Source organism: Anguilla anguilla, chromosome 1, assembly GCF_013347855.1.
Source record: "Anguilla anguilla isolate fAngAng1 chromosome 1, fAngAng1.pri, whole genome shotgun sequence".
In the NCBI taxonomy this organism is placed as follows: Eukaryota; Metazoa; Chordata; class Actinopteri; order Anguilliformes; family Anguillidae; genus Anguilla; species Anguilla anguilla.
In genome coordinates, this window is record NC_049201.1 from 51,028,193 (window position 1) to 51,051,627 (window position 23,435).

The following is a 23,435-nucleotide window of genomic DNA, read 5'->3' on the forward strand; positions in this document are numbered from 1 at the left end:
AGTAGCAGTAAATGTAGTAGATGTGTAGTATTTGGATTTTATAATCACCATCTTGCTTTCATTAAGTATCTTTCTTCTTGTAACCATAGGCAGCAGTGGAAGAAATCCAAGCCAAAAGTGTGATCCTAGGGGAACTTCGACAGAATGGTTATGAACTCATGAAGATCATATCAGGTGAGCTGAAATCACGCACTCATTATGGTACACACTCCACACTGCATCGCCAAACCTGAGCAATTAAGTGGTGAATAGCGGATAGCTCTGGGGCTCTGACCCTTCTGTGTGTCCCCAGAGGAGGAGTCCCAGCTGGTCAAGGAGAAGGCCGACAGCCTGGGCATCAGGTACTCCGTGCTCAGCCTTGGGAGCGCGGATGTCCTGCAGAGGCTGGAGCAGGCCCTGGAGGCCTCCAGCCGCTGCACCTCCTCCCAGGAGGACCTCCACCTGTGGCTGGGGAGGATTGAGAGGGAGCTGGTGGGATCCGGGAGCCAGACGTCGCCGGGGGATGCCGTGCTGTGCCGCACGGAGAGGCTGAGGGTGAGGCTTTGAGCCGTCTGCCAATTACACGCCTCATTGCATTACATCAAAGCCTGTACCTAATTAGAGAGTAACAAATGTTCTCCTCATTCAAAAAGGAAATATATTTCATTTTTAATGTTCGGTACATCAGTTTCAGAGTCTTTTTTATACAAGCACTCTTGGTCTCTTTGAAGTTTGAAGGGTTTTATTGCAATTTTTTCTGCTTGTAACTACAGGCAGTATGGCACTTAATGTGTTTGGAATGTACTGGAACAAGAGCAGTGGTCAGAGGTGAAACTGAATTGGGTGTTTGTCACAGTTGGAGCAGGCTGCTGAGAAAGAGCTGACCTGGTTTGGGACCACAGCACAGAGGCTGGAGCAACTAAAGGATGTCAGCTTGGATGCGGACCTCATTTCCACACAGCTGTATGACCAAAAGGTGAGAACGCTCATAAACACAGGGGAATGTAAGCACGTGCATACATGCATACACACACACACACACACACACACATATCATAAAGAAGTGTTATATTTATGAATGGTCCAATTCAAGAATGCAGGAATAATAAGTAAATATCTTTAAAGAAACTGAATTTTAGGACCTTTTTCAAAGTAGTTGTAAGTTGTTAAGCCGGGCACCCACCGCACGCGTATCGACCGCGAGCGCACTACGCGCGTAACTGAAGCGTAGTTGATGTACTGTTATTACAACGGCAGCGGGCGACGTCGTCTCCACCAGATGCGAACGCGTCGCGTACCGGCTGCGAAGCTCGCGCGACACAAGCGAACTGAAGCGTAGTTTTTCGCTTCTGTTCTATTTTTTCGGCTTGTCGCGCGTCACGTTGGCCTGTTTATACACAGAAATATGCTCTAAAATGCTAGGTATACATGCTCTGATTTATATTTCATCCTTATATTACTGGGGATGTGTCCCTAGTTACCTCCCAGATATTTTATAAGCAGCTAAAAAAATACAAGCCTTTTCGTTTTGTAAAAATAAATAAATAACTGGAACCTGGGGAAAAGGCAAACTCAGTTTCGCTGTCTATTTTGCGGAGGGGGTGGGGTAAATTTGAAAATACACCACAGAAAGACGTAGCCTATTGAATGACGTAGAAGTGAATGCACCGAGCAAGGGGTTTGTTAGCTCGAGTGTTGGGATGTAGTTTTCAACCAACCATTGCTCAGCCTATTTGACTTCTCCGATGTCTTCATTCGCCGTGCTTTCAAAAGGGTCTTGTTAATAAAAATCAGATAATCCACAGAGCTTTTAAAAAAATCAGATTATTTAGTGGTCTTGCCGATGAAAATGCACCTATTTTATAAATGAAGTTGTAAGCAAGCCTTTATTGCACTTGTACTTCAAAGCTTCCGGTGTTCATGACGTTGTGGTGTTCATATCCCTTCAAGATTAAACTGTTACTGTCTTTTTCATGATTAGCTGATTTTACTAAATCTGATCCTATAAATGTTTTGACGTGAATGACAAGACAACACGGGGATTCCCAATGGTTGATTACGGATTATTTATTATTATCATGATCATTACATATTCTTCATGAAATTGGCACGCTTGTTAACCAAGCAAATAAATGAATACAGTTTGAGTTTGATTGTTATGCAGGCTACGTTGCGATTTAAGTTTATGGTAATTCTTGAAAGCGTTTACTTTTACGTATTTACGAGTTAACGAAATATTACCAAATTAACAAACTGAAAAGGGTCTCTCACCAAAGTATTCACTAACCCATAATCAACAGTCGTGAACAAACGTGAAATACACGATGTAATCCCACTGCAGACTGCGAGAGCTACTAGGAATATAGAGCTTTAAGCAAGCCTTTGCGCGACAGAAACGGAACCAGTGGAGACACGCTACGCGCCGCGTCGTGCTGCTTCGCCGTGCTGCTTACGCGACGCGTGCGGTGGGTGCCCGGCGTTACGCGTGTCATTTAAGATGTATTACTGTATGTAATTGGAATTTTTAATGAATTCAGAACCACTGACAGCATAGACACTTTCCACTTCTGCACTCCTAGGGCTCTTTCCAATCACTTATTTTATCCGTCCTCGTCTCCTCGGTCCTTGTGTGGCCCGGAAATCCATCGAGGTCCACCACCTTTAAGGACATTCCAATCCATTAAATGTTTCTTGTAGGCACGTGTAATAAAATAAAATTAAAATGTGTAATAAGCCACACCCACGTTTGTAAATCATGACCAAGCTTTTGTTTTGAAATAGTTCATGAATCAAGACCATGGGTTTTCAATTTCATGATGTATCCATTCTCAGTCCATTACTGAGAAATGTTTTTTTTTTTTTTTTTTTTTTTTTTTTGGCATTTGTAGCACCAATTTATTGACCAATTTATACTGTATCATGTTTTGCAACTTTTTATCTCAATGGTTTATAGTTACCAAGTGTATGTAGGTAACCTGAACATATTCTGCAAGTACTGTTCAAATTGGTGCAGAAACAAAAAATGTTTGAGAAGAAAGTTTGCATAATATGCTAACTACCAAAAAATCCAATATGGTGGACTTTAAATAGAAACTAAAAGTCAGTAAGCATTTTCAAATAAACCACAGGGAAATAGTTTAGTTGGACATAAAAACCCATGCTATGTCTTCAGTCATTATAAGAAATATTTTTTTCACACTTTGTACATCAAACCAGACACTTATGTATGCAATGTGTGCATGTGAATGTTGTTTGCTTATTTTCTTTTTTAGATACTTGCAGTAGAGATTCTCCAGCACAGGTTTAATATTGAGAAAATGCTGAAGATCTCAGAAATCCTGCAAAGTTACAGTGAAGAAGAGGAAACAGGTGAACTGGAGGTATGTTGGATACACACTAAAAAGAAATAATGACAGGAAAAAACTGTACTTCCCAAACTACTGAAACAAATTTACATTCAGCAAAGAAAAATATTTTCATCAACTATGTGTGTGTTTTGTTGGACATAAAACAAGGTAAAATGTGACCAAATTAAGGTTTCTCAGGGTTCTCACCATACAGAATCACCCTCTTAAAATGCTTGAAAAAAGCATGCACAAACAGGGTGTTCCCCTGTGTGTGTTTCCTTGTTCACTCCCCTCGTATCATAAAGGTTATGGCTGCACTAATTCCTTTTGTTGGTTACTCCTCCCCAGGTACACCTGGCCTCTCTGCAGGAACAATGCCAGTCTGTATCAGACAGGAACTCACACGTTGTGCTTCAGTTGGAGCATGCTCAATCACTTCTGTCCCAGTTCTCCGAGAGCCATGCAGAGGTGTCCCCATGGTTACAGGAGACCCAAGCCCAGATTAGCCAGCTGTCCCTCAACACCATCAGTTACGAGGCATTCAAAGAACAACAGGACCTCTTGCAGGTACCTCTTACTGTTTTTCCCCACAATGCTCTTATTTTATTGGACTAATTCTGCCCTTATAAACTGTTCAATGTCTTTCAATCCAAACATTTAGCAGCAATATTATTTTGGTCAAGTTTTTGATGGACAGAACACTGAAGGTTTTCTCTGTTTCTCTCACGTGTCTTGGAAAAAAGGTCTTACCCAGTTAAGGTGCTGATTCATTTAGGGTTCCCCAAAAGTGCAAACTGCAAATATTTTGCTAAAAATGAAGGCAGATTTTGAACAGCATTTCCTGATTCTGAGATGCCATGGCACCTTATAATAATGTTTCTTTGCTATAAAAAACAAAAAGCAAACATAAAACCCAGAGAAAGTTGGTTCAGTACTACTAAGCATTCATATATTTATAAAATGCTAATGTACTTGATGTGCTCTCCATACTTCTGAATAAACACCTGTGTTTGATATTTTAACTCTTTTTTAAGGTAACTGTAAAAACATCTAGGCCCTACTAATGAGTGAAAGCATGCCACTTCCACGCCCAATGGTAGGCGCTGTCCATAATGGTGCATAGGGGTCTTGTTTTTCTCATCTCTACAGGATTAGAGGGTAGAATGTAATGATTTGGCATCTGCACTTCGAACTCCATCTCACTAGGTGGCAGTAATGCACTATTCAGTCAATTTATGGGCTGCCTATATCACTAAGGAAAACATGGTGCGCAGCAGTGTCCTTTTAGTCCTGCACTAATGGGTTTTTGTTGTGCACACAGGGCTTGCGGGAGTCTGTTGCAGAACACAAGCCCCTGATCGCACGCCTCCGCTTGGTGAGCAGGCGTCTGTCAGAACTGAGCCCTGCCCAGGGGGAGGAGTTCTGTCGGAGGGCCGCCGAGGCTGAGGAACAGCACGGCAGCATCAGGGAGCGGGTTCGAGAGGCTGCCAGCATGCTGGAGGAGGCCCTGCCCCGTTATACTCAGGTAATGTACTCATATACACACATATACATGCATGCAGACACACATTTACAGACACATGCACACATGCATGCACATGAGCAAAATTAAAGCACAAAAGTACAGGAACATTTGTGCGCTTATGCCTTATGCATGCACACATATCCACACACACACACGCATGCACAAATACATGCTTCCTGCATGAACAAATACACAGACATGTACACATTGCAGCATGTGAGAAGTCCAGGAATGTTGTCTGGCCTGTGGTTCTACTGTGGTGCAGTCTGTGGTTCTGCTACTGTCCAGCCTGTCCAGCTATGTAACCGCCATCCTCCTTCTGCAGCTGAATGAGAGAATCACCCTGATGGGCGAGAGCCTGGACCGAATGCGCAGTCGCCTGCAGTCCCCCGTCCTTCTGCAGGGCCAGACCACGCGCATCCAGGAGCAGCTGCAGGACAACAGGCACACGCTGGCTGAGCTGTCCAAGCTGGAGCTGGGGCTGACCGCCGTGAGGGCTCAGGCGGCCGAGCTCCTCAGCAGCGCCCTCGCGGCCGGAAACAGCTCCATCGGAGCAGGTGGGGGCCGCTTGAGAGAACTCACTGTTACTGTCACTGGTTATCCAGCATTTCCATTACTTTTACATACATGGCTAACCATTACCAACAGCCATTATATGAACTTTTACAAATTTGGAGTGCTTATCTTAACTCTCTAGAAACATTCTTGGAACCCAATAATTGTTATTTTACTGATCGATGTGATGTGTCCCCTCCAGCTGTCCAGGAGCGGGTGACTGCCTTAGGTCAGTCATGGGAGGAGGCACAAACCCAGGCTCAGGAGAGGGACAAGTGGCTCCTCAACCTCCTGGACCTTGCTGCGAAGTTCTGGAGCGATGTGAACGACCTCACCGCAGTGCTCAGTGACACCCAGCAGGCCGTCCTTGACCTGAACGGGAACGGGACCGAAGCCGAGACCATCCGGCAGAGCCTGGAGACCATGCAGGTACCAGGCTGCAGTGACCGCGTTCTCCCTGAGAACCTCCTCGCCAGCGTTACCGTGAAATTTCTCGTGACATCATTTTCTGTCTCCTCAGACCCTTAGAGAAGACATAGACAGCTTGCAGGGGGATCTGGACACGCTCGGAATTCTGGGATTGGACCTGATGTCGGCATGTGGGGACACTGACAAACCAGATGTCACCAAGAGCTTGGATGAGGTAAGTGTGTAAGGAAAATCAGAGACCTCAGTTCCAATAAACAACTGATGCAATGCAAATTTACCATATGGCTGTTGCTAATTCTGCAGCTTTACTGCATCTGGAACAACCTGAGCAAGCTGTGGACTGAGTGTTACAGCAAGCTGGAGTCCTCCCTGCAGATGGCGCTACGTTACCAAGATAGTATGCAGGTACAGTATGAGTTACTACTGCTGTGGAGATTCAAAGCTTTTGGATTGATACCAAATGTCTTACATAAGCCATTACAGCATTCTTCAATTGTAGTTCATCAGCAGAGTCCTGCACTCTGGATTGAGTGGTTTATCTTGTTTGATAAACCACTCAATATTCAAACAATGATTGTTTGAATATATTTGTTTCATAGCAAACACGAGACTGCGCAGCACATGACTAATAAAATTGGGTTTAGTCATTTATCAGTCATCAAAAGCAATAATTTCCTTATGTGAAATGCACAACGTGCATTTTATTTAAACACATACAGTAGCTGTTTTTTTCATGTTAATTAAATTACTTTTTAATGATTAAACAGAAAGACCTTGAATGAATGAATAAATGCATGATGAATGAGCAATTTTATTAGAAGGGGGAAATTGCAAAATGCTTGAATGGAAGGATAAATGGATTTCTAGGTAAATTAATTGATACATGATGGCATTTTTTCTGCTGCAGGGGCTGTTTGAGTGGCTGAAGTCTGCCGAGCTGAGATCCACTGAGGAGTTCCTGGTGGGGGCCGACTTGGATGCTGTCAAGCAGCAACTGTGTGACCTGAAGGTAACCCAGCAGGGCAAAAGCTAGCTGCATGGTTTGCCGCTCCATTAGGTATGATTGGCAACTGACTGGCTTCAAATACCACAGGAAATGACATCAAGGCTATATGGTTCCCCCATCAGGAGTTTAAGCGGGAGCTGTACCAGAGGAAGATTGAGATGGAGAGTCTCAACCATCGCTTCGTCTGCCGGCTGGCCCCGGGGTCGGAGCGGCAGGGTTCTGTCTCGCCGCTGTGTGACTTCCGCCAGCGCTGGGATGCCCTGGAGAGGGAGACAGTGAGCAGACAGGTACAGCCCTGCAGCCTCATTTTATAAGCTGCACCACAAAAGCCGTCTTTGTCAGGGAGTCTGGGAACATTCAGCTACAGTATGTGCCTGGTGCTTTGTTTTGTAGCTGCATATTACATGCCTTGATACGACACCATTACATTACATTACATTTATCTGGCGGACGCTTCTATCCAAAGCGACGTACAATGAGTGCACCACCAGGACCTCTTTCCATACAATGCCACACTGTCAGCTAAACACTAGGGCTGCTAATCGCCAGTCATAATGGACACAAACACAGCAGGTTTCCTGTTCTCTGCACACCAATAACTCTCACAGAACTGATGAAGGAAGTTAAACAGGCCCAAGACAGCTCAGACAGGGTTGCCAAGCTTCTTACTGTGCCTAAAGCCTGCTGACTCTGCCCTAGACCCGGAGAGCCAAAGCGGATTGCGCCAAGAGTTTTTGTTGACAATTCAAAACATGGTGTTTCATCTGGTGATTTAGCAGTAAAACGGAATGCGTTACGCACGTGGTTACTCAGTAACACTTATGACAGTCATTGAGTAACCAATAGGTTTGTCTTTGATTTTCCTGCACATGTAGCACATGCTTGTACCCACCAGCTATGACTGGTGGAACAAATATATGTATGTGTATGTATACCGGCATATGCCCACATACATTCAGTGAACATGGCCCTACGGCGAAACGAATAGTTCCAGTCACCGTTGCTCTGGATGGGGTACAGTGTAACAGTGGGCGTGATGTTATTTCAGCACCAGCTGGAATGCGCGCTGCTGGGCTTGGGTCAGTTCCAGAACACCCTAGATGAGCTGCAGACCTGGCTGTCCCACACCGCTGACCTCCTGCGCGGCCGCCGGCCAATCAGCATCGACCTGCAGACCTGTGAGATTGAGCTGGCCAAACACAAGGTGCGGTGTGAGTATCCCCAGTGCATGGGGAGAGGTGGCCGCATGCTGAGGGACAGGCCTCAGATTCTCCTCAGAATCCATTGGAATGTGTGTGCTGCTCTCGTCTATCAGGCGTAGTCTAATAATCTAGTGAGTACTAACCCCCAGGATACACCATGCTAACTATTTTTGGAAGTGTATAGTCCCCTGTAGTTACCTTAAGCATTCCCAATACAAATTTCCTTGATGTCTCCTGAACATTATTTAATCCTTCCTACTGAAATGAAAAAGACAAAACTTGATTGGAACAATAAAAGAAACATTCTTGTTTTAATGTAATCTTATTGCTAAATAAAAATCTAACCAGAATGTCTTCCAGCATTTATGAAGAGTTTCTTGTTAGGTGGGTAGGCCCTTTAATCTTTTGCGAGTGCCTTGTGCCTGAAGGCGACCGTGTGCCGTCCCCCCTCACAGGTCCTGAGGAACGACGTGATGTCCCACGTGCGGACGGTGGAGTCCCTGAATCAGGCAGGCCAGGAGCTGCTGGAGGCGGGGCCAGGGGACAGCCCCCATGGCCTGCAGACGCAGCTGGAGCAGCTGAACGAGCGCTGGGAGTTTGTGCGCTGCGAGACCGAGAGGAGGCAGCTGGAGCTGGAGAACAACGTGGGACAGGTGAGCTCGCAAACCTGTGCCCAGAACGCAGGCCGAGGGCAGCACAGCCTAGGCACAGGCATAATGGATCATAACAGACACAATGTCACTTTGCAAGTGGAATACTTTTAAAGTACCAATTACACGCAGCTATTTTTGTTTCATTAGTGTCATTATGCATGAAGACCGCTTCATTAATCCGATTTTGCCATTTTAACGTGACAATAAATTAAGGCATTGACTTTCAAAGGCCAATTAAGACTAATATTCAGTTGTCTAGTATCATATTTCAGATATATTTGTTTTATTGTAAGGTATTTTTGACATTATGACACTTGTCATAAAATACCAAAATTTAAGTCATAACACTTGGTATTAACATACCATTAAGTAAAAAATAGTGTCAAATAAAATAGTGTCAAACTGTCACTAACTCGTAATGTTCAACATAACCCATTATCGCCATCTAGTGTTCATTAACTTTGATTAGCATTTGCTGTCATAAAGAGTATTTGTTTGTGTACAGTAATCCATCAGTACAGTACAGGCTGTTGTTCTTATCGAAACTCCACGTGAAGGCTCTGATTGATTGACTGACAGATTGTTTGATTGATTGATTGATCGACCACAGGTCCAGGATCTGATGATGGAAATTCAAGACCTGCTTCAGTGGCTGGAGAACACTGACTTGAGGCTCTCTTCCTCTCAGCCAGTGTGGGGGCTGCCAGAGAAAACCAGTGAGAGGCTCAGCGCCCACCTGGTAACATCCTCACATTGCTTCCTTACTGTATCACGTCTTTTACAGTATGAATCCTGGGGCACTCAATTCAAAAATCACAGTTATACTATGATTTCAGAGTGGGGTATCATAAATCCCAAAGTGGTGGTTCCATACAACCTTGCTCTTCTATGCTTACTCCACCCATTTTACAGCAGTATTTTAAAATAGAACAATTTCCATATGGAGCCTTCCTCCAAGGGTATAATGGCAGTGCACAGTGAAGTCATGACTATCAGTTCCAGAGTCGACTGCTCTAAAATCATAGCTTCCTGCCCACCTTGGCCCCACCCCTGCCCCCCTCTCTGTCACATGCAACACCACGGCAACAGCTGAGCGTCTGCGAACCTCTGCTCTGTCCTTTTTCTGACCTCAGGAGCTGTGCAAGGAGATGGAGTCCAAGATGGACGTCTACTCCAGCGTGAGGAGTGCTATCTGCAGGCTGCTGGAGAATGGTGACGTGGCCAGGGGCTCCAGCACAGAGCACAGCCTGTCTATTCTCGAGCAGAAGTGGGAGACCGTTAATGGCAAAGCTCAGGAAAGGAAGGTCAGAGAATCGTGTTATGCGCTTCTGAAAAAATTCCTTTGTTGACTTACAGTGCATACAATGCAATTCTCCTGCTAGGCCATCAAAACTTTAGGCCCACAAACTACATCACAGCACAATGTGTGCTTTCAATGTTTGGACACAATGAAAAAGTGATCATTTAAGGCAGGGATGGGCAATTACAGTCCTGGAGGCAAGTGTATATGCAGGTTTTTGTTTCCACCAATTGCCCAGGGTAAATAAGCCAATTGGCTGTATACACCTCACAATGGTTCAGTCGTAGATTAGATCACAGTAAACCGTTTCATACAGGGAAACAATAATAGTCTTTGGCTGTGCAGTTATGCAATGTAATGTAATCTACTTATCAAGAATTGTAGCTAAATGGTCAGATTACATGTTAGGTCTGGATTACATGCTCACCTCTCATTTAAGGGGATCTAAGTGTGGATCAACCAAAGAGCTGTCAATTGGCCACAAAATCACCTCCAGTTTGTCCTTTCTCAGGCAAAGCTGACCGAGGGGTTGAGTCTCGCCAAGGAGTTCCACAGTTCCATCCAGGACCTGCTGGCCAGGATGTCCCAGTGTGAGGGGGCTATCGCAGCACTCCCTGTCCCCAGCTTCATACTGGACACAGTCTGCACTCAGCTGCTGGAACACAGGGTGTGTGTTTGCATGTGTCTCTCTGAGTCTCAGTGCTGCTGGAAATAACTCTCTTTAGCTAATGGCTTTGAAGCCAGTTAACACTTCATTTACTTGAATACACAGTAAAAACATTCAATGATAAAGTAAATTCTTACTGTAGCGTATATGGTGGGACTGTTCACAACCATTGATGGTAAGAGTTCTCTGCCTCAAAAACTGTCTGACACAGAGATCAAGGTGATATTGTCAATATTATCATTGCATTGTTCCACTCAATAAAATAATGGGCAGTTAACAAAACATTTGATACACTGCAGGCAAATTTGTGAAGTGCACATTTCGTAATAATACAATATTGCTTAATAATCCTATTTAGTCCATGTGAGTCAGAGAAGGCAGTTTTTTGTTGGTGTCAGCCTTTATTGTTGTAGAAAAACTGCTTCTAATCAGCACAAATCCCCCACCCCACAACCCCAACTTCCCACCCACCAGTATACTGTATTCCTTTTTGACTTATTTGATGCCTACTCATCTGACAAAATTATAATTTTACTGTGTAGTAAGCAACAGAAAAATCTGAATCCCACTGACTTAACTTGCTCCTGTTAAGCACATGCTGTTTAAGTACAGAAGGTCACAACTGTCATGAGAACTCACAGTTATCAGGATTTGACTGCTTGTGCTGTTTCGCCAAACGAATGACCTGGGCACTGCTATAGGAGCAGACGTGCGACATGCGCGTGTTTGTCCTGATGTGTGTCTGTCATTCAGAGGCTGGTGAGTGAGGTGCACTCATACGGTGAGAAGAAGACCACGGTGGAGAGCGCCGCCTCACAACTGAAAGAGTTCAGCAGGAGGGAGGATTGCGATGTGGTCCGGAACCTCATCGTGACCGTCCAAGACCGCTATGACAAACTGCACCAGCACACCATGGAACGCGGGAAGGCCCTTGAGAATGTCAAAAAGCAAGCGAAACAGGTGCTCCTTGGCCGTGCTAGTTTTAGACATCTTTTTGCAAATAGCATTAAATGTTCCCTAGGCTACACTACCATAGTGGGTCTTCCATTCGTCAAGATAAAGGAATAGTTTTAGAAGGAAAGCACTGTGCAAGAACACAGTAGAAATGTACACAGATGAAACAGTAATAAAAATGATGACTCTTTGCAGGGAGGAATTGTACATTATTGCTATTCCAAAAAGTATTTATGCTTTTTCCCCCTTCAATATAATAAATAATAGAATAGCAGTATTGCATTATCTGTTATCCTTTTTAATTAATTAGATTCATGAATTATGTTATTTTACTCTGCTTCCTCTATAATTGGGAGTGCGGGCTAGCTATATACCTAATGTGCTACAGTTCGGTAAACACATGAATAGAAAACCCTTGAGATGCACCATCTTGTTTTGAAGCGATCCTGACAAAATACACATAAAACACATTGATAGATCATGCTTGTACAAATGAACAGAAAGAGCAACAAAAAAACCTGGTCTCTATCAGCCTAATATTGAATGACAGATGAGCTGCTTTCTCTGAATGGTAAATGAGTTGCCCTTGATCCTTTCCAGTTCAGTGAATCCTGGAACATGCTGATTGACTGGATGGTGGAAGTTGAGCGGACCCTGGACACTCACAAAGAGATTGCAGTGTCCCATGAGGAAATCAAACTGCAGCTCACAGAACAGAAGGTATGGGTCCAGTTAGCTTCCAACTCACCCTTCTTCTGGAACAGTGCTAATAGTAAATGTAACATGAACCTCTCTTAATGTAAACCGTGAAAGAGCGTGGGGTGCTCTAGCCTGGTGAGCAGAGAGGCACTGAAGAAGTCTAAAGATGGGGGCTGCAGTCAGGTGACTTGTCATTCAGAAGCTTTATTTTCATTCAGGCCTGCACATGCTATGCGTGCTGAACATGAATAAGGAAGCTTGTGTAGGCTATGGATATGAGTGTGGATGTGAATGTGGCTAGAAAATAAACAGAAGCAATGCAGCAGCAGTAAGCATATTGCCACCTACACATTGCAGTATATAAAAGTAAGTGTGTGTGTGGGCTTGAGGGTTTTTTTAGTGATTGCATGAAACATTTGTATTTATGACTGATCCCTCAATAAAAAATGTTAATACAAATACAATGTAAACACCACACTAGCTTTATTCGCGTGGATGCACAGTAAGTAACAAAACTTAAAAATGCACAGGCTCATTAATCACTAAATCCTTAAAGGGACAGGGCACATTCTTACATAAACTGTATTCTTGTTGTCCACTGGATGACTGGAATCACTATACTTGTTGTGTTGTGTCCACTCCCAGGACTTCCTGAAACTTCTGCGGTCAAAGAGGCCCATGTACGAGGCCACTATGAAGACGGGACGGACGCTTCAGGAGAAATCACAAAGCCCCATGGACAGAAAACAGCTGGAAGACCTGGTGTCCGAGCTCCGGGACTCTTGGGACACCATCAGTGGAAAGTCTTTGGAGAGGTCAGGGCGGGTGTGAGGGTGATGATTAGGCAATGACAGGCTGCCCAAACAAAGATCATGGATTCTCAAAATCTAGCAGGTTTATTCACCACTTTCAGAATTTGAGAGATGATTAGATGGCATGAAGTAGAGGGTGAAAGATTGTTGAAACAAACTGTTGAAGAGCATGGATTGTGGGACAGCCTGCAAGACAAGGTCTTTAGTGCCCCGACCTTAGTGAATAAAATAAGAATTCAGCCTTTTAAGTAGGAATTACATAATAGTACATAACACTGCATTACAAATGTGGTTATCCATAACAATATATGCTTTCATCAAGGATACAAGCTGCGGTAGTACCCAAGAGAAGGAGAATAAATGTACTTAATTCCTCAGACATCTTGGTTTTGCTCATAACAATCTTTGCTGTTTATCTCAGGCAACACAAACTGGAGGAGGCATTGTTGTATACAGGCAAATTCACAGATGCCCTTCAGGCTCTCATGGATTGGCTGTATAGAGCTGAACCACAGCTGACTGAAGACATACCTGTTGGAGGAGAGAAGGACTTGGTCACTAATCTAATGGACAAACACAAGGTTAGTATGAACTAGTTTGTTAGTATGAACAACTTTTACAGTGGGCTCATACGGGGCCCACTGAAGCCTTCTTCGATCCAATGTAATATAGAAAAGTTAACTAAAACTGAAGTAAATCAATGAAGTAGATCCAATCAATGCATATACGGTTTATGATATATTTGTTGAACTGTATGTGAGGCTGGAAACAGAAATGAGTAAGAATGAGTGAAAGCAACTAGAAATCCATAGGATGGGCATACCTACTGGTATCAAAAGCCTGAGGCACGTCTTTTGGACTGCAGGTTTTCCAGAAAGAGCTGGGAAAGAGGGCAGGGTGCATTAAGACCCTGAGGAGATCAGTGCGGGACGTGACCAGAGGCAGCTCAGCTGACACCCGCTGGCTGCTGGAGCAGTTGGAGGAGCTGGAGAGCCACTGGGAGACCGTTTGTAGGCTGTCCGTCTCCAAGCAGGACAGGCTGGAGCAGGCACTCCGTCAGGTGAGCCTCTAGTCTGCCCCCTAGCTGCAAGCAGTGGTAAAGTCAGCAAAAAAGAATGTGAGAATCTGTTGTTCACTGTGGTGAATCCCACAGGCGGAAGAGTTTGACAGCGCTGTACACTCCTTTCTGGATCGCCTCTCTGATGTGGAGAGATCCCTGAAATACGGGACCATTCCAGAAGAGGAGGATGCCCTGCTAAATCTTCACAAGCAGTACCAGGTGACTAAATTTCTCATTATGATAATCATCATAATGATCATGACTATCATGAATAGTTCTTCACCATCATCATTACCATCACCATACTCATCATAATGACTGTAACCACCATCATGACCTTCTCCCTATTTAGCACCATGACAATCACGACCATAATAATCTTCATCATTGAAGTGCCTCTCATTCCCTTGTCCTGTTCTTGCAGGAGTTGACGGACTCCTTGCGCAGTCAGGAGCTGGAGCTGGAGAGTATCCGTTCCCTGGGAGAGCAGATCCTGTCGTCCTGTCATCCCGACTCCCTTGTCACCATTAAGTCCTGGATAAGTGTCACCAGGACTCGCTTTGAGGAGGTGAGCGCTGTTCTGCTCCTGTGGTACCTCCTCAAACATATGCTGGATGCTGGCCTTCAGTTGAAATACGGCCCCTAGTCTGACTAACGCAAATTCCATTCTGGTTAGTTTCCAATGAAATGTTACTTATAACTTATAGTGTTCATCGACGTGAGAAAACCTGACTAATTTACTTGTTGGGAACATTTGTGAATCACTAACCGGGAATGTTCTGGGAACCAAAAATTGTTAGCTGTTAGAGTGGATCCTGGTGGTTGCCAGTCACTCACGACCCACACGTGAATATAGGACTGTGTCCTCACCTGGTTCCCCCCTCTGGTCTCAGGTGCAAACGTGGGCCCAGCAGCAGGGAGAACGGATCCAGACCAGCCTGTCTGCACTGGAAGCAGAGCGGGAAGAGGTTCAGAGGCTGCTGGACTGGATCTCCTCAGCAGAGGAGTCTTTAACCCTGAGGGAGCAGGAGCCTCTGCCAGAGAGCATGGACCAGGCTGAGGAGGCCATCAGCCAGCATGCGGTACAGCCTCAGCAATCCTTATCACAAAAGCAACCGTTTTTTATTGGCAGTGGCAGATTGACCAAGCCTTTATCCTCAGGGCCCAGGAGTTCAAAACTTTTTATCTCAATCTAATCCGATCAGATTTTGAAATCCCATGTTTTGTGATCCAGGATCAGGCAACTCAGCCAGATTTTGTCCCGGTATTTCAAAGCAATTCAGGATAGGATCACCCTGATCCAGATTCAGACTTTTCAGGATTACCAGATCCTGATTATCAGTGCTTTAATGCACTGGAACATTACTGATAAAGATTACGATTTTCTAACCTTCAAATTATATATAATATTCGGGGGGCTTTCAAGGTGCAATTTGTAACTTTTTGAGTGTCAACTTTTATGGCCCTACAAATGTAAACAACCTTTTCTTTTTCTTTTTTTTACATCTAAAACTATCTTTTAGCTCTGACAGCTCTTGATACAAGGAATAGCAGTTTGCAAGTGCTAACATTTTTGTATTTGATTTAAAAGCCATAAAAGGTCTGTTGTAAACATTAAAGCAAAACAGGCTTGTATTTTGAAAAATGTATTATTTGGTTGAATGCACTGTTCTGAGAGGTAGGCTAGAGGCCACTGTAAATGTGACAGAAAAAGGTCAATAAAAATTTTGCAACCATTGAGCCTACAAACAATGTATTGTTTTAATTTACAAACTCTACCATCTTTTGTATATTGAAATGTATTTTGAAATGAATTGTATACTATATGTTGTTCTGGTAATCCACTCTAAATCCATCTTTCAACTGGGATCAAGGTAATCCTGATTTTTTGGATCAAAATGATCCCAATCCTATGTTAAAGTTTTGAACTACACATTTTGAAGATTTGATCCAGATTAAAGCTAGGATTCGATTACCTGATCTGATCGGATTCCAAAGTGATCCCAATCCTGTTTTTTGGTTTTGAACTACCCATTTGCAGGATTTAATCCAATCCGATAGTCAAAATATGATCAGATCACTTTTGAACTCCTGGGCCCAGGATATTAAAGATCAGCTACTATGATGTGGACAGCCTTGGTATATTAAAATATTTCTTTAGTTTTAAGCATTTTTTTCCACACAGTTTCATTGTAAAATCTAACAGTGTGCCCTACACTGCCTGATATAGATATAGAAATAAATATACTAGCTATACATTTGTAATAAGGAGTAAACATATCATGATGAACAATAACTGTAAATTAATGAAAACATCTCTCCATTGCAGGTTTTCATGGATGAACTGAATCGGAAGTTTCCGGAAGTTGAAAATGTCACAAGGTCATGCAAACATAAGCTGACCCCCAAGCGGCAGGTTTCCCCTTGTCGCAAAACTCTGACAAGTAGGTGCAAAATACAAATTTATAAAGTGAAATAAATAGGAGTCATTCAAACCCAATTACCATTTACTCCTTTCTAATCTAAATTCATGGCTTATTCTTAGAGCGGAAAAGTGCAGCAAAGCTGCAGCCCCCAACATCTCTCCCCCTGGATAATTTGGACCCCCAAACCCCTCAGATGTGTCAGCTGATCAGTCGCTGGCAGCAGCTGTGGCTTCAGGCTCAGGCCAGACAAGGCCGACTTGCGGAGCACCAGCAGAAACTGCGAGAGGTGACTAGACCACCCCCTCATGGTTCTTGTGCATTATGTTTTAATTTCGTAGAGCAGAAGGAACATATCCTGAAAACAGAACAGAAACAACATAGCAATGGTTATCCAGTCCAGAGACACCCTTGGGCTCACAATCCTACCAGTGCGTGCGTGTGTGTGTGTGTGTGTGTGTGTGTGCGTGTTTGTGAATATAACCATATAAACTGAACTATTCATACTGTACAAGATATGAAGCGATACATAAACCCTGAAATAGTAATACTGTGTTATCAATAGAGTAATGGAGAGCTATTGTTAATAACTGGATTTATAATTAGGGAAGCCTTAAAAACAACTAACAAAAATTATTTATTTATTTTTATTATATTATCCGACCAGCTGGATGAGTTTTCCAACTTTGACTTCAATGTCTGGCGTAAGCGTTACATGCAGTGGATCAGCCACCTCAAGTCACGCATCCTGGACGTTTTCCGCAGTATCGACCGAGATCACGATGGCCGCATCACACAAAAGGAATTTATCGACAACGTTATGTCCTCCAGTAAGCTGCTCTAACACCACTAACACAATATCCAATCATCCAGCAAGTAAAATGCATTAGACATATACAGTATAATGTGTCATTGAAGATCAAATGTTCAATAATATGAGCATACCTGATTTTCTTCAGAATTCCCCACCAATTCCTTGGAAATGACGGCTGTGGCGAATATCTTCGACATGAATGGGGATGGCTTCATTGACTACTATGAGTTTGTCAGCACTCTCCATCCTAGCAGAGACCCATACAGAAGAGCTTTAGATGCAGAGCAAATCAATGAAGAGGTAAAGGCATTATGTTTTTCTTTTCTTCAGGTTTTAATCCTCCACATCAAAAATATAAAAGGACAGAGCAATTATTACATGGGAACGAAAAGAAGTATAGCATGTTAAAGGGACAGGTTTTGCAATCAGAAAGTTTGCCTGTTTGGCAGCACAAGTTTGCTCCTCTGACTCATGTCTTTGTGAGCCTGGCATAAGCAAGTTGACTTCAGTGAGAAACAAGGCAGCAGCAACATCACAATGTAGGTTGCATAGAGCAGCATTGCAGTGTGATGATTGGCCTTTCCAAATTGGGAGCAAAAAGAGGAAAAATCTCAGGATATGGGTGTCTTTCAAGCAAGTAAATAATGTAATTTGTATGTATGTGAACTGCATTCTCAGGTGAGTAGACAGGTGTCCCAGTGCAGATGTCCACAGAGATTCCAGGTGGAGCAGATCAGTGCCAATCGCTACAAGGTAAGTGAACTACCTAGGACAGCTGTCAAGGCACTTACAGTATGTTGACTTTTTAAAGCAGAAGATCAAGGTAGGAGTGTGAAGTAACTAGGCTATGGTTGTGTTTGTTCTCAATGGGCTACTGGGTAGCATCTTGTGTGGAATAATGATTCACTGTTTTACCCTCAAACCTACAATTATGTAAACAATTATGTATGTGACATAAAACAAGATGCACATGCCAAGAAATCAGGGTGCACAATGGCTGAACAGCCAAATAAAGAAACAGAGTGCAAAAACCTTTTAAGTGTGTTGACTTGCCAAAATGTTTGAGTGTTTTGACCTGCCAAAAAAAAAAAATCTGCTATGCAGATAACGTAGTCATTCCAAAATGGTTGCTGAATTTACTCAGATCCTATTTTAATCATTATATTGATGGAAATCAGTGTTTTCTTTTTGATGGTGTTTGAAATTCTGGCCTTTGTCTCTGCACAGTTTGGTGACTCCCAGCAGCTCCGGATGGTGCGAATTCTGCGTAGCACTCTTATGGTCCGAGTCGGGGGAGGGTGGACGGCGCTGGACGAGTTCCTGGTCAAGAATGACCCCTGCAGAGGTACCAGCGTCCTCCTGCTTTAATAAGCCGGGAATGGAATCCAAAATAGGGGGATGGAGTAATATATTTACGAATGAGCTAATGTAAAAGAAATTGAAAACAAACATTTGTTTTACTGTTATGCATACTGTATCACAGCAAATCAACAGCTCAAAAAGATCGTCTGACTCATCCCAGCTTTACCAAAGAAACCATTTAAGGCGCATTCCAGACTTCCAGAATGTTCCACGCCCTTTAAAAGCATTAGTTTCTACATTTGCGAATACACAGTACAATAGGTACAATAGGTGCGCTGTACTGTCTTGTCAGATGTCTTGTTTTCTGTTCAAGTATGCCCACTCCTATCTCATAATCCCATAAGTGTTTGGGAGAAGTCTGAGAAAGACCTTAATTGGATGACAAGTATAACATGGCTATGCATCACATATGTTTGCCTGCTTGTTTAACTCCCGAGTAGTGAAGGGCCGGACCAACGTGAAGATGAAGGAGAAGTACTTATCCCCGGATTCGTTTGCTGCCCCTGCTCGCAGAGGAACGGCTCCGTCCAAAGGCCTCACGGTCAGCAGGTCCAACTCCAGCCTAAGCCTCTACAGCAGTGCGTCAGCTCCAAGCAGTCCCTCAACCCGCAAGGTACGCCGTCCAAATAGCTGATCCTGGATCAGCTCATACATACCACTAATCCTGCCCCCCACCATAATGTGGAGACAAAAGAAGAGACCAGTCAAGGGTTAGGGGTCAGGGGTCAGGGGTCGGGGGTCAGCGGCAATAGGCAGTCTTTCCATTCACAAGCCACAATGAATCACTGTCACAAATTTGGTTTTTGCAAAAACCTGATAAAGGGTACTCATAATGTGTATGACTGAGGATTCACTTGCCTTTTTTGAAAAAAAATGATCACTTTCTCCCTGTTTGTCTGTTAGATGATGCCTATTCATGAATAATGTGTTTTGATTTATTGCAGCCAGCTGGAGAACTTATGTTTGGTTAATAGAATATATATCAGACACTTGACCCACTGCACAGCAGCAAGTAAATCTGTGGTCCAGTCCATATGTAATATAGATGTGCTGAGGTTGACATAGTGCGGTGCTGTCGTCCTTGCAGTCTGTTCTAAGGAGGAGCCTGTCTGGTGACCGATGTGTCCGACCCAGAAGCTCCATAGCTGCACTTGGAATGGAGCTACAGTTCTCCTCTGTAGCAGATAACGGGTCCCCATCACCACCAGGTCTGTTGTTATAATTTTTCTATCAATTAATAATTTTGCCAACATCATAAGTAAATGCTGACACACTTCATAGTGTGTTAATCCATGCAGCTGCAGCTAAAGTACATCATACACATAACCCATGTTCAGTCATGACACAATGTAACATTACACAGGATCCATGCAGTTTGAAATCCCAATTGCAGAACAGAAGGAGATGGTGTGACAACAAAACTCAATTTATAGCGAGAAATCCATCCAATTAGAGATTATATACCAAATATGAATCAGGCGAGTCAACCGGAATGTAAATGAACACTAATAATAGGTATAAATTCAGGCATCAATCTCATGATGTGGAAATTATTCCTCCTGATGTCACATTTTCTTTAGATCTTTTCACACACAAAAATGCATATATGTATGCACTCTATTATACAGACTGCTTTTGTTCCTTGTTTATATAACTTACAGTATTACAGTGGTGTGTTGGTATGCATTATATTTCAATTGTATAAGAGGCTGAACTTTCCCCAATCCCTGTGAATCCATAGTGTACAGTTGCTGGCCAAACAAAGGTGTACATTTAAAAGCAGTTATAAAACTGCAAATCTTACAAAAAAGCTAATATATTACTGGCTTGGTGGCTCTCACATGGAAAGACATGTGTCAGAAAATGGCTTTCTGAGAAACATGTTTGCTCATTGGACAGTTTGTGATTATCTTTATAAATGTTATCAGGGGTGTAGCACAAAATTCCTGGCCCTGTGCTAATGCAGTCAATGTGGAACCCAAAAAAAAAAAGTTTTCCCCCTAAAAAAGAAAACGTTTTCGCCCAGGGGCCTCATTTATAAAAATGTTCTTAGATTTATACTTGAACTTAGTTTTAAGATAATTTCCGACGGTGTGCTTACGTTCGATTCATAAAAGGTACTGAGCGTAAAAAACCTTGCTTACGCAGGTTCTAAGAAGCCCATTTGTAATGTACACACCTTTGATCCATAAATCTCAAATTAACTTAAAATTGATGGCACCTGAACGTGCCTTACAATCAGCAATTTCCCCTTATATAATGCTAGTACAAATGAGGGTTTAGTCAGGAATAGCCATGGACCAAAAGAGAAAAGCAAACTTTTTGGAAGACGAGATCATGGCAATGGTAGAGGAGATTGAAGACAGGCAACATGTATTATTTGGTGGACTAAATAGTGGGTTGACAAAAAAAGCCAAACAGGTAGCTTGGTAGTGTGTTGCTGCTGCAATTAACAAATTGTTCATAAAGCTAATGCAAAGTTCACCGCAGGCTTGAATGCATATTCGTCCCAAACTGCAATACCCCTACATAGCCAGCAGGAAAATCACTTACGTCAAGTCTAGACTTTGCGTAGAGATAAGATAATTTCCACGTCAAAGTAAGGTTTTATAAATAACTACTTGTACGTGATTTTCTGCGTAAGTCATACTTAAGATCAAAATTGATCATAAGTCTGTTTTATAAATGAGGCCCCAGGCTTTTTCACCCCCCCCCCCTCCCCCAGCTTGGGGTGCTAGGTAGCCCATTCCGCTATGCCCTCTGAATGTTATTATGCCCCTGAATGATATTTATATAGCATTGATCAAAGCAACCTGGCGGTGTGCTCAGTGCTTCACAGTATGTACATGAGACAATGCAGCAGGGAAAAGGCATTAGAAGTTTTAAAAGCTGGAAAAGATAACAATATGACATAATACCATGCGACACCAAGTACACAACAATAAAACAACAGTAGAACAACAATGAAACACACTCAGTATAGATCATTAAAAATAATTATGAAAACATGGTTTCCACTGATAGGAATCCATGAAATGAGTCACTATTTCTTTACTTGTGCCCCTCAGAAGAAGCAGAGAGGCCGCCTACATGACCTTCATGCCTGGACCAGAGAAAGCAGCCATGCTGAGCTCAGACAAGCCCCCCGAGGCCCCATCCAGCACACCCAGGGCCTCACCCAAGGCCTCACGGAGCACCCTGTACAGCCTGATGAAAGACATTCAGCACACGACCGGAACCGATCCCTAACTGGAAAGATAGGGCAGCCGATTGAGACGCAGTTCTTCTGCTTGAAGCTGGTAGATCTCTCTGTAATGCTGAGGTGTGGCCTGGTCAACCTCTCTCTTATGCATTGAAAGTATCAAGGTTTCTTTCATGCCTTTATTTTCCTGTCAGCGTTCATCTCAAAGTGATTCTTTTTCCCGGATAAGGAAAATTATTCCTTTTGGAATCTATGGTAGACCTGAGTGAGCAGGAGCAGGTATATTGATGTTTGTAGCCTGGATACTACTGGCATGCTATGATTGATGTTAGCACAGTGCCCTGCGGTGCTTTGTTGCTCTCTGTTACCTCAGTGGCTTAGCGTTAAAGTTTGTGATGTTCTCTGGCTTGCTTAAGGTAAACTCTTGCTGTCCCCTGTGAAACTTGGACTCCTATTCAGATTTGATCTGTCGTGCTATGAGCAAGACAAATGCTAGTTTGCTGAACATTTTAACATGGCCCTTAAAAACATCATATTTATGTACCTTTCATGCAAAAGAACCTATTCTTTGAGCAACAGAATTGAACCAAATCATTTTAGAACATGTTGTCAGACAGAGTATTCTCAAGGTAAGAAATGAAATATCATTCAGTATTTGGTAATTTGCCTTTCAGCTATTAAAACTGTGTATTATGAGCGCTGCTATACTTGTGGGTACTCACTGGCATGTTTAAAAACTGGGCAACTGTATTTTGACTGAAAATAGCCCACTCTCCTGGTGACATTACTACTATTATGAAGAGATCTACGATCTTACTTGTTTACCACAGTTTGTAATAATCCTTTTCAAAGTAAGGGCCCTGGACCACAGGAACAACTTGAATTTTAATGTACTGTAATAACTCTTAGCAAGCTGCAATAATCACTATGCATCCAGTATTGCTACACTTGTAAAATACAATGCTTTCTAATTTAGCACACAGCCCTGAATCTAACCTAGTGTAAATGTATGGGAATGTAACTAATTACTATGTAAAGTCAACTGTAAAATAAATATTTTGCAATAAAATAGAATATGGGTGTCAAATTCAGTCTTTGATCAATTTCTCAATAAATACATATATGTCGAATGAACACTTTTTAACGTATATATATATGTATATATATATGTGTGTGTGTGTGTGTGTGTGTGTGTGTCTGTGAATATACGTGTGTGTGTATATGTAAATGTCCTACTTTCATAAGTACAAATGGACTGCTCTGATATAGTTCATTTATTCAATAAAGTGATTCAATAAACACACCTATAAAGAGTAGTCATTTGTCTTTATATATCAGACAGTTCCATGGTCACAGGCTTTCCAAAGTTGTTACAGTTATGGAATGTTTTTTGGCCAAGAAAAGGCTTTCCGAGGAAAAAGGTTTAAGTTAAGATGGGAAAAATTG

At 42.9% G+C, this 23,435-nt stretch overlaps 1 protein-coding gene across 3 annotated transcripts in view; it reads left to right on the forward strand.

Annotated features, from left to right (window-relative positions):
- Positions 1–23,076, forward strand: part of macf1b (microtubule actin crosslinking factor 1b) — a 34,176-nt gene extending 11,100 nt beyond the window's left edge. For all 3 annotated transcript variants that reach the window (XM_035418152.1, XM_035418161.1, XM_035418145.1), the window contains exons 7-40: positions 90–174; positions 293–534; positions 836–955; positions 3,252–3,359; positions 3,675–3,893; positions 4,648–4,851; positions 5,177–5,408; positions 5,609–5,835; positions 5,927–6,049; positions 6,139–6,240; positions 6,743–6,844; positions 6,964–7,128; positions 7,890–8,045; positions 8,499–8,696; positions 9,307–9,435; positions 9,830–10,000; positions 10,508–10,663; positions 11,417–11,623; positions 12,218–12,337; positions 12,962–13,131; positions 13,550–13,709; positions 13,994–14,188; positions 14,282–14,407; positions 14,613–14,756; positions 15,082–15,270; positions 16,518–16,632; positions 16,734–16,900; positions 17,279–17,441; positions 17,571–17,725; positions 18,104–18,178; positions 18,653–18,770; positions 19,228–19,400; positions 19,875–19,995; positions 21,856–23,076. In XM_035418152.1, coding sequence (XP_035274043.1) covers positions 90–174; positions 293–534; positions 836–955; positions 3,252–3,359; positions 3,675–3,893; positions 4,648–4,851; positions 5,177–5,408; positions 5,609–5,835; positions 5,927–6,049; positions 6,139–6,240; positions 6,743–6,844; positions 6,964–7,128; positions 7,890–8,045; positions 8,499–8,696; positions 9,307–9,435; positions 9,830–10,000; positions 10,508–10,663; positions 11,417–11,623; positions 12,218–12,337; positions 12,962–13,131; positions 13,550–13,709; positions 13,994–14,188; positions 14,282–14,407; positions 14,613–14,756; positions 15,082–15,270; positions 16,518–16,632; positions 16,734–16,900; positions 17,279–17,441; positions 17,571–17,725; positions 18,104–18,178; positions 18,653–18,770; positions 19,228–19,400; positions 19,875–19,995; positions 21,856–21,881 — 5,163 coding nt within the window. In that variant the 3' untranslated portion in view covers positions 21,882–23,076. The remainder of the gene's footprint in view (positions 1–89; positions 175–292; positions 535–835; positions 956–3,251; positions 3,360–3,674; positions 3,894–4,647; positions 4,852–5,176; positions 5,409–5,608; positions 5,836–5,926; positions 6,050–6,138; positions 6,241–6,742; positions 6,845–6,963; positions 7,129–7,889; positions 8,046–8,498; positions 8,697–9,306; positions 9,436–9,829; positions 10,001–10,507; positions 10,664–11,416; positions 11,624–12,217; positions 12,338–12,961; positions 13,132–13,549; positions 13,710–13,993; positions 14,189–14,281; positions 14,408–14,612; positions 14,757–15,081; positions 15,271–16,517; positions 16,633–16,733; positions 16,901–17,278; positions 17,442–17,570; positions 17,726–18,103; positions 18,179–18,652; positions 18,771–19,227; positions 19,401–19,874; positions 19,996–21,855) is intronic.
- Positions 23,077–23,435: the final 359 nt, after the last annotated feature.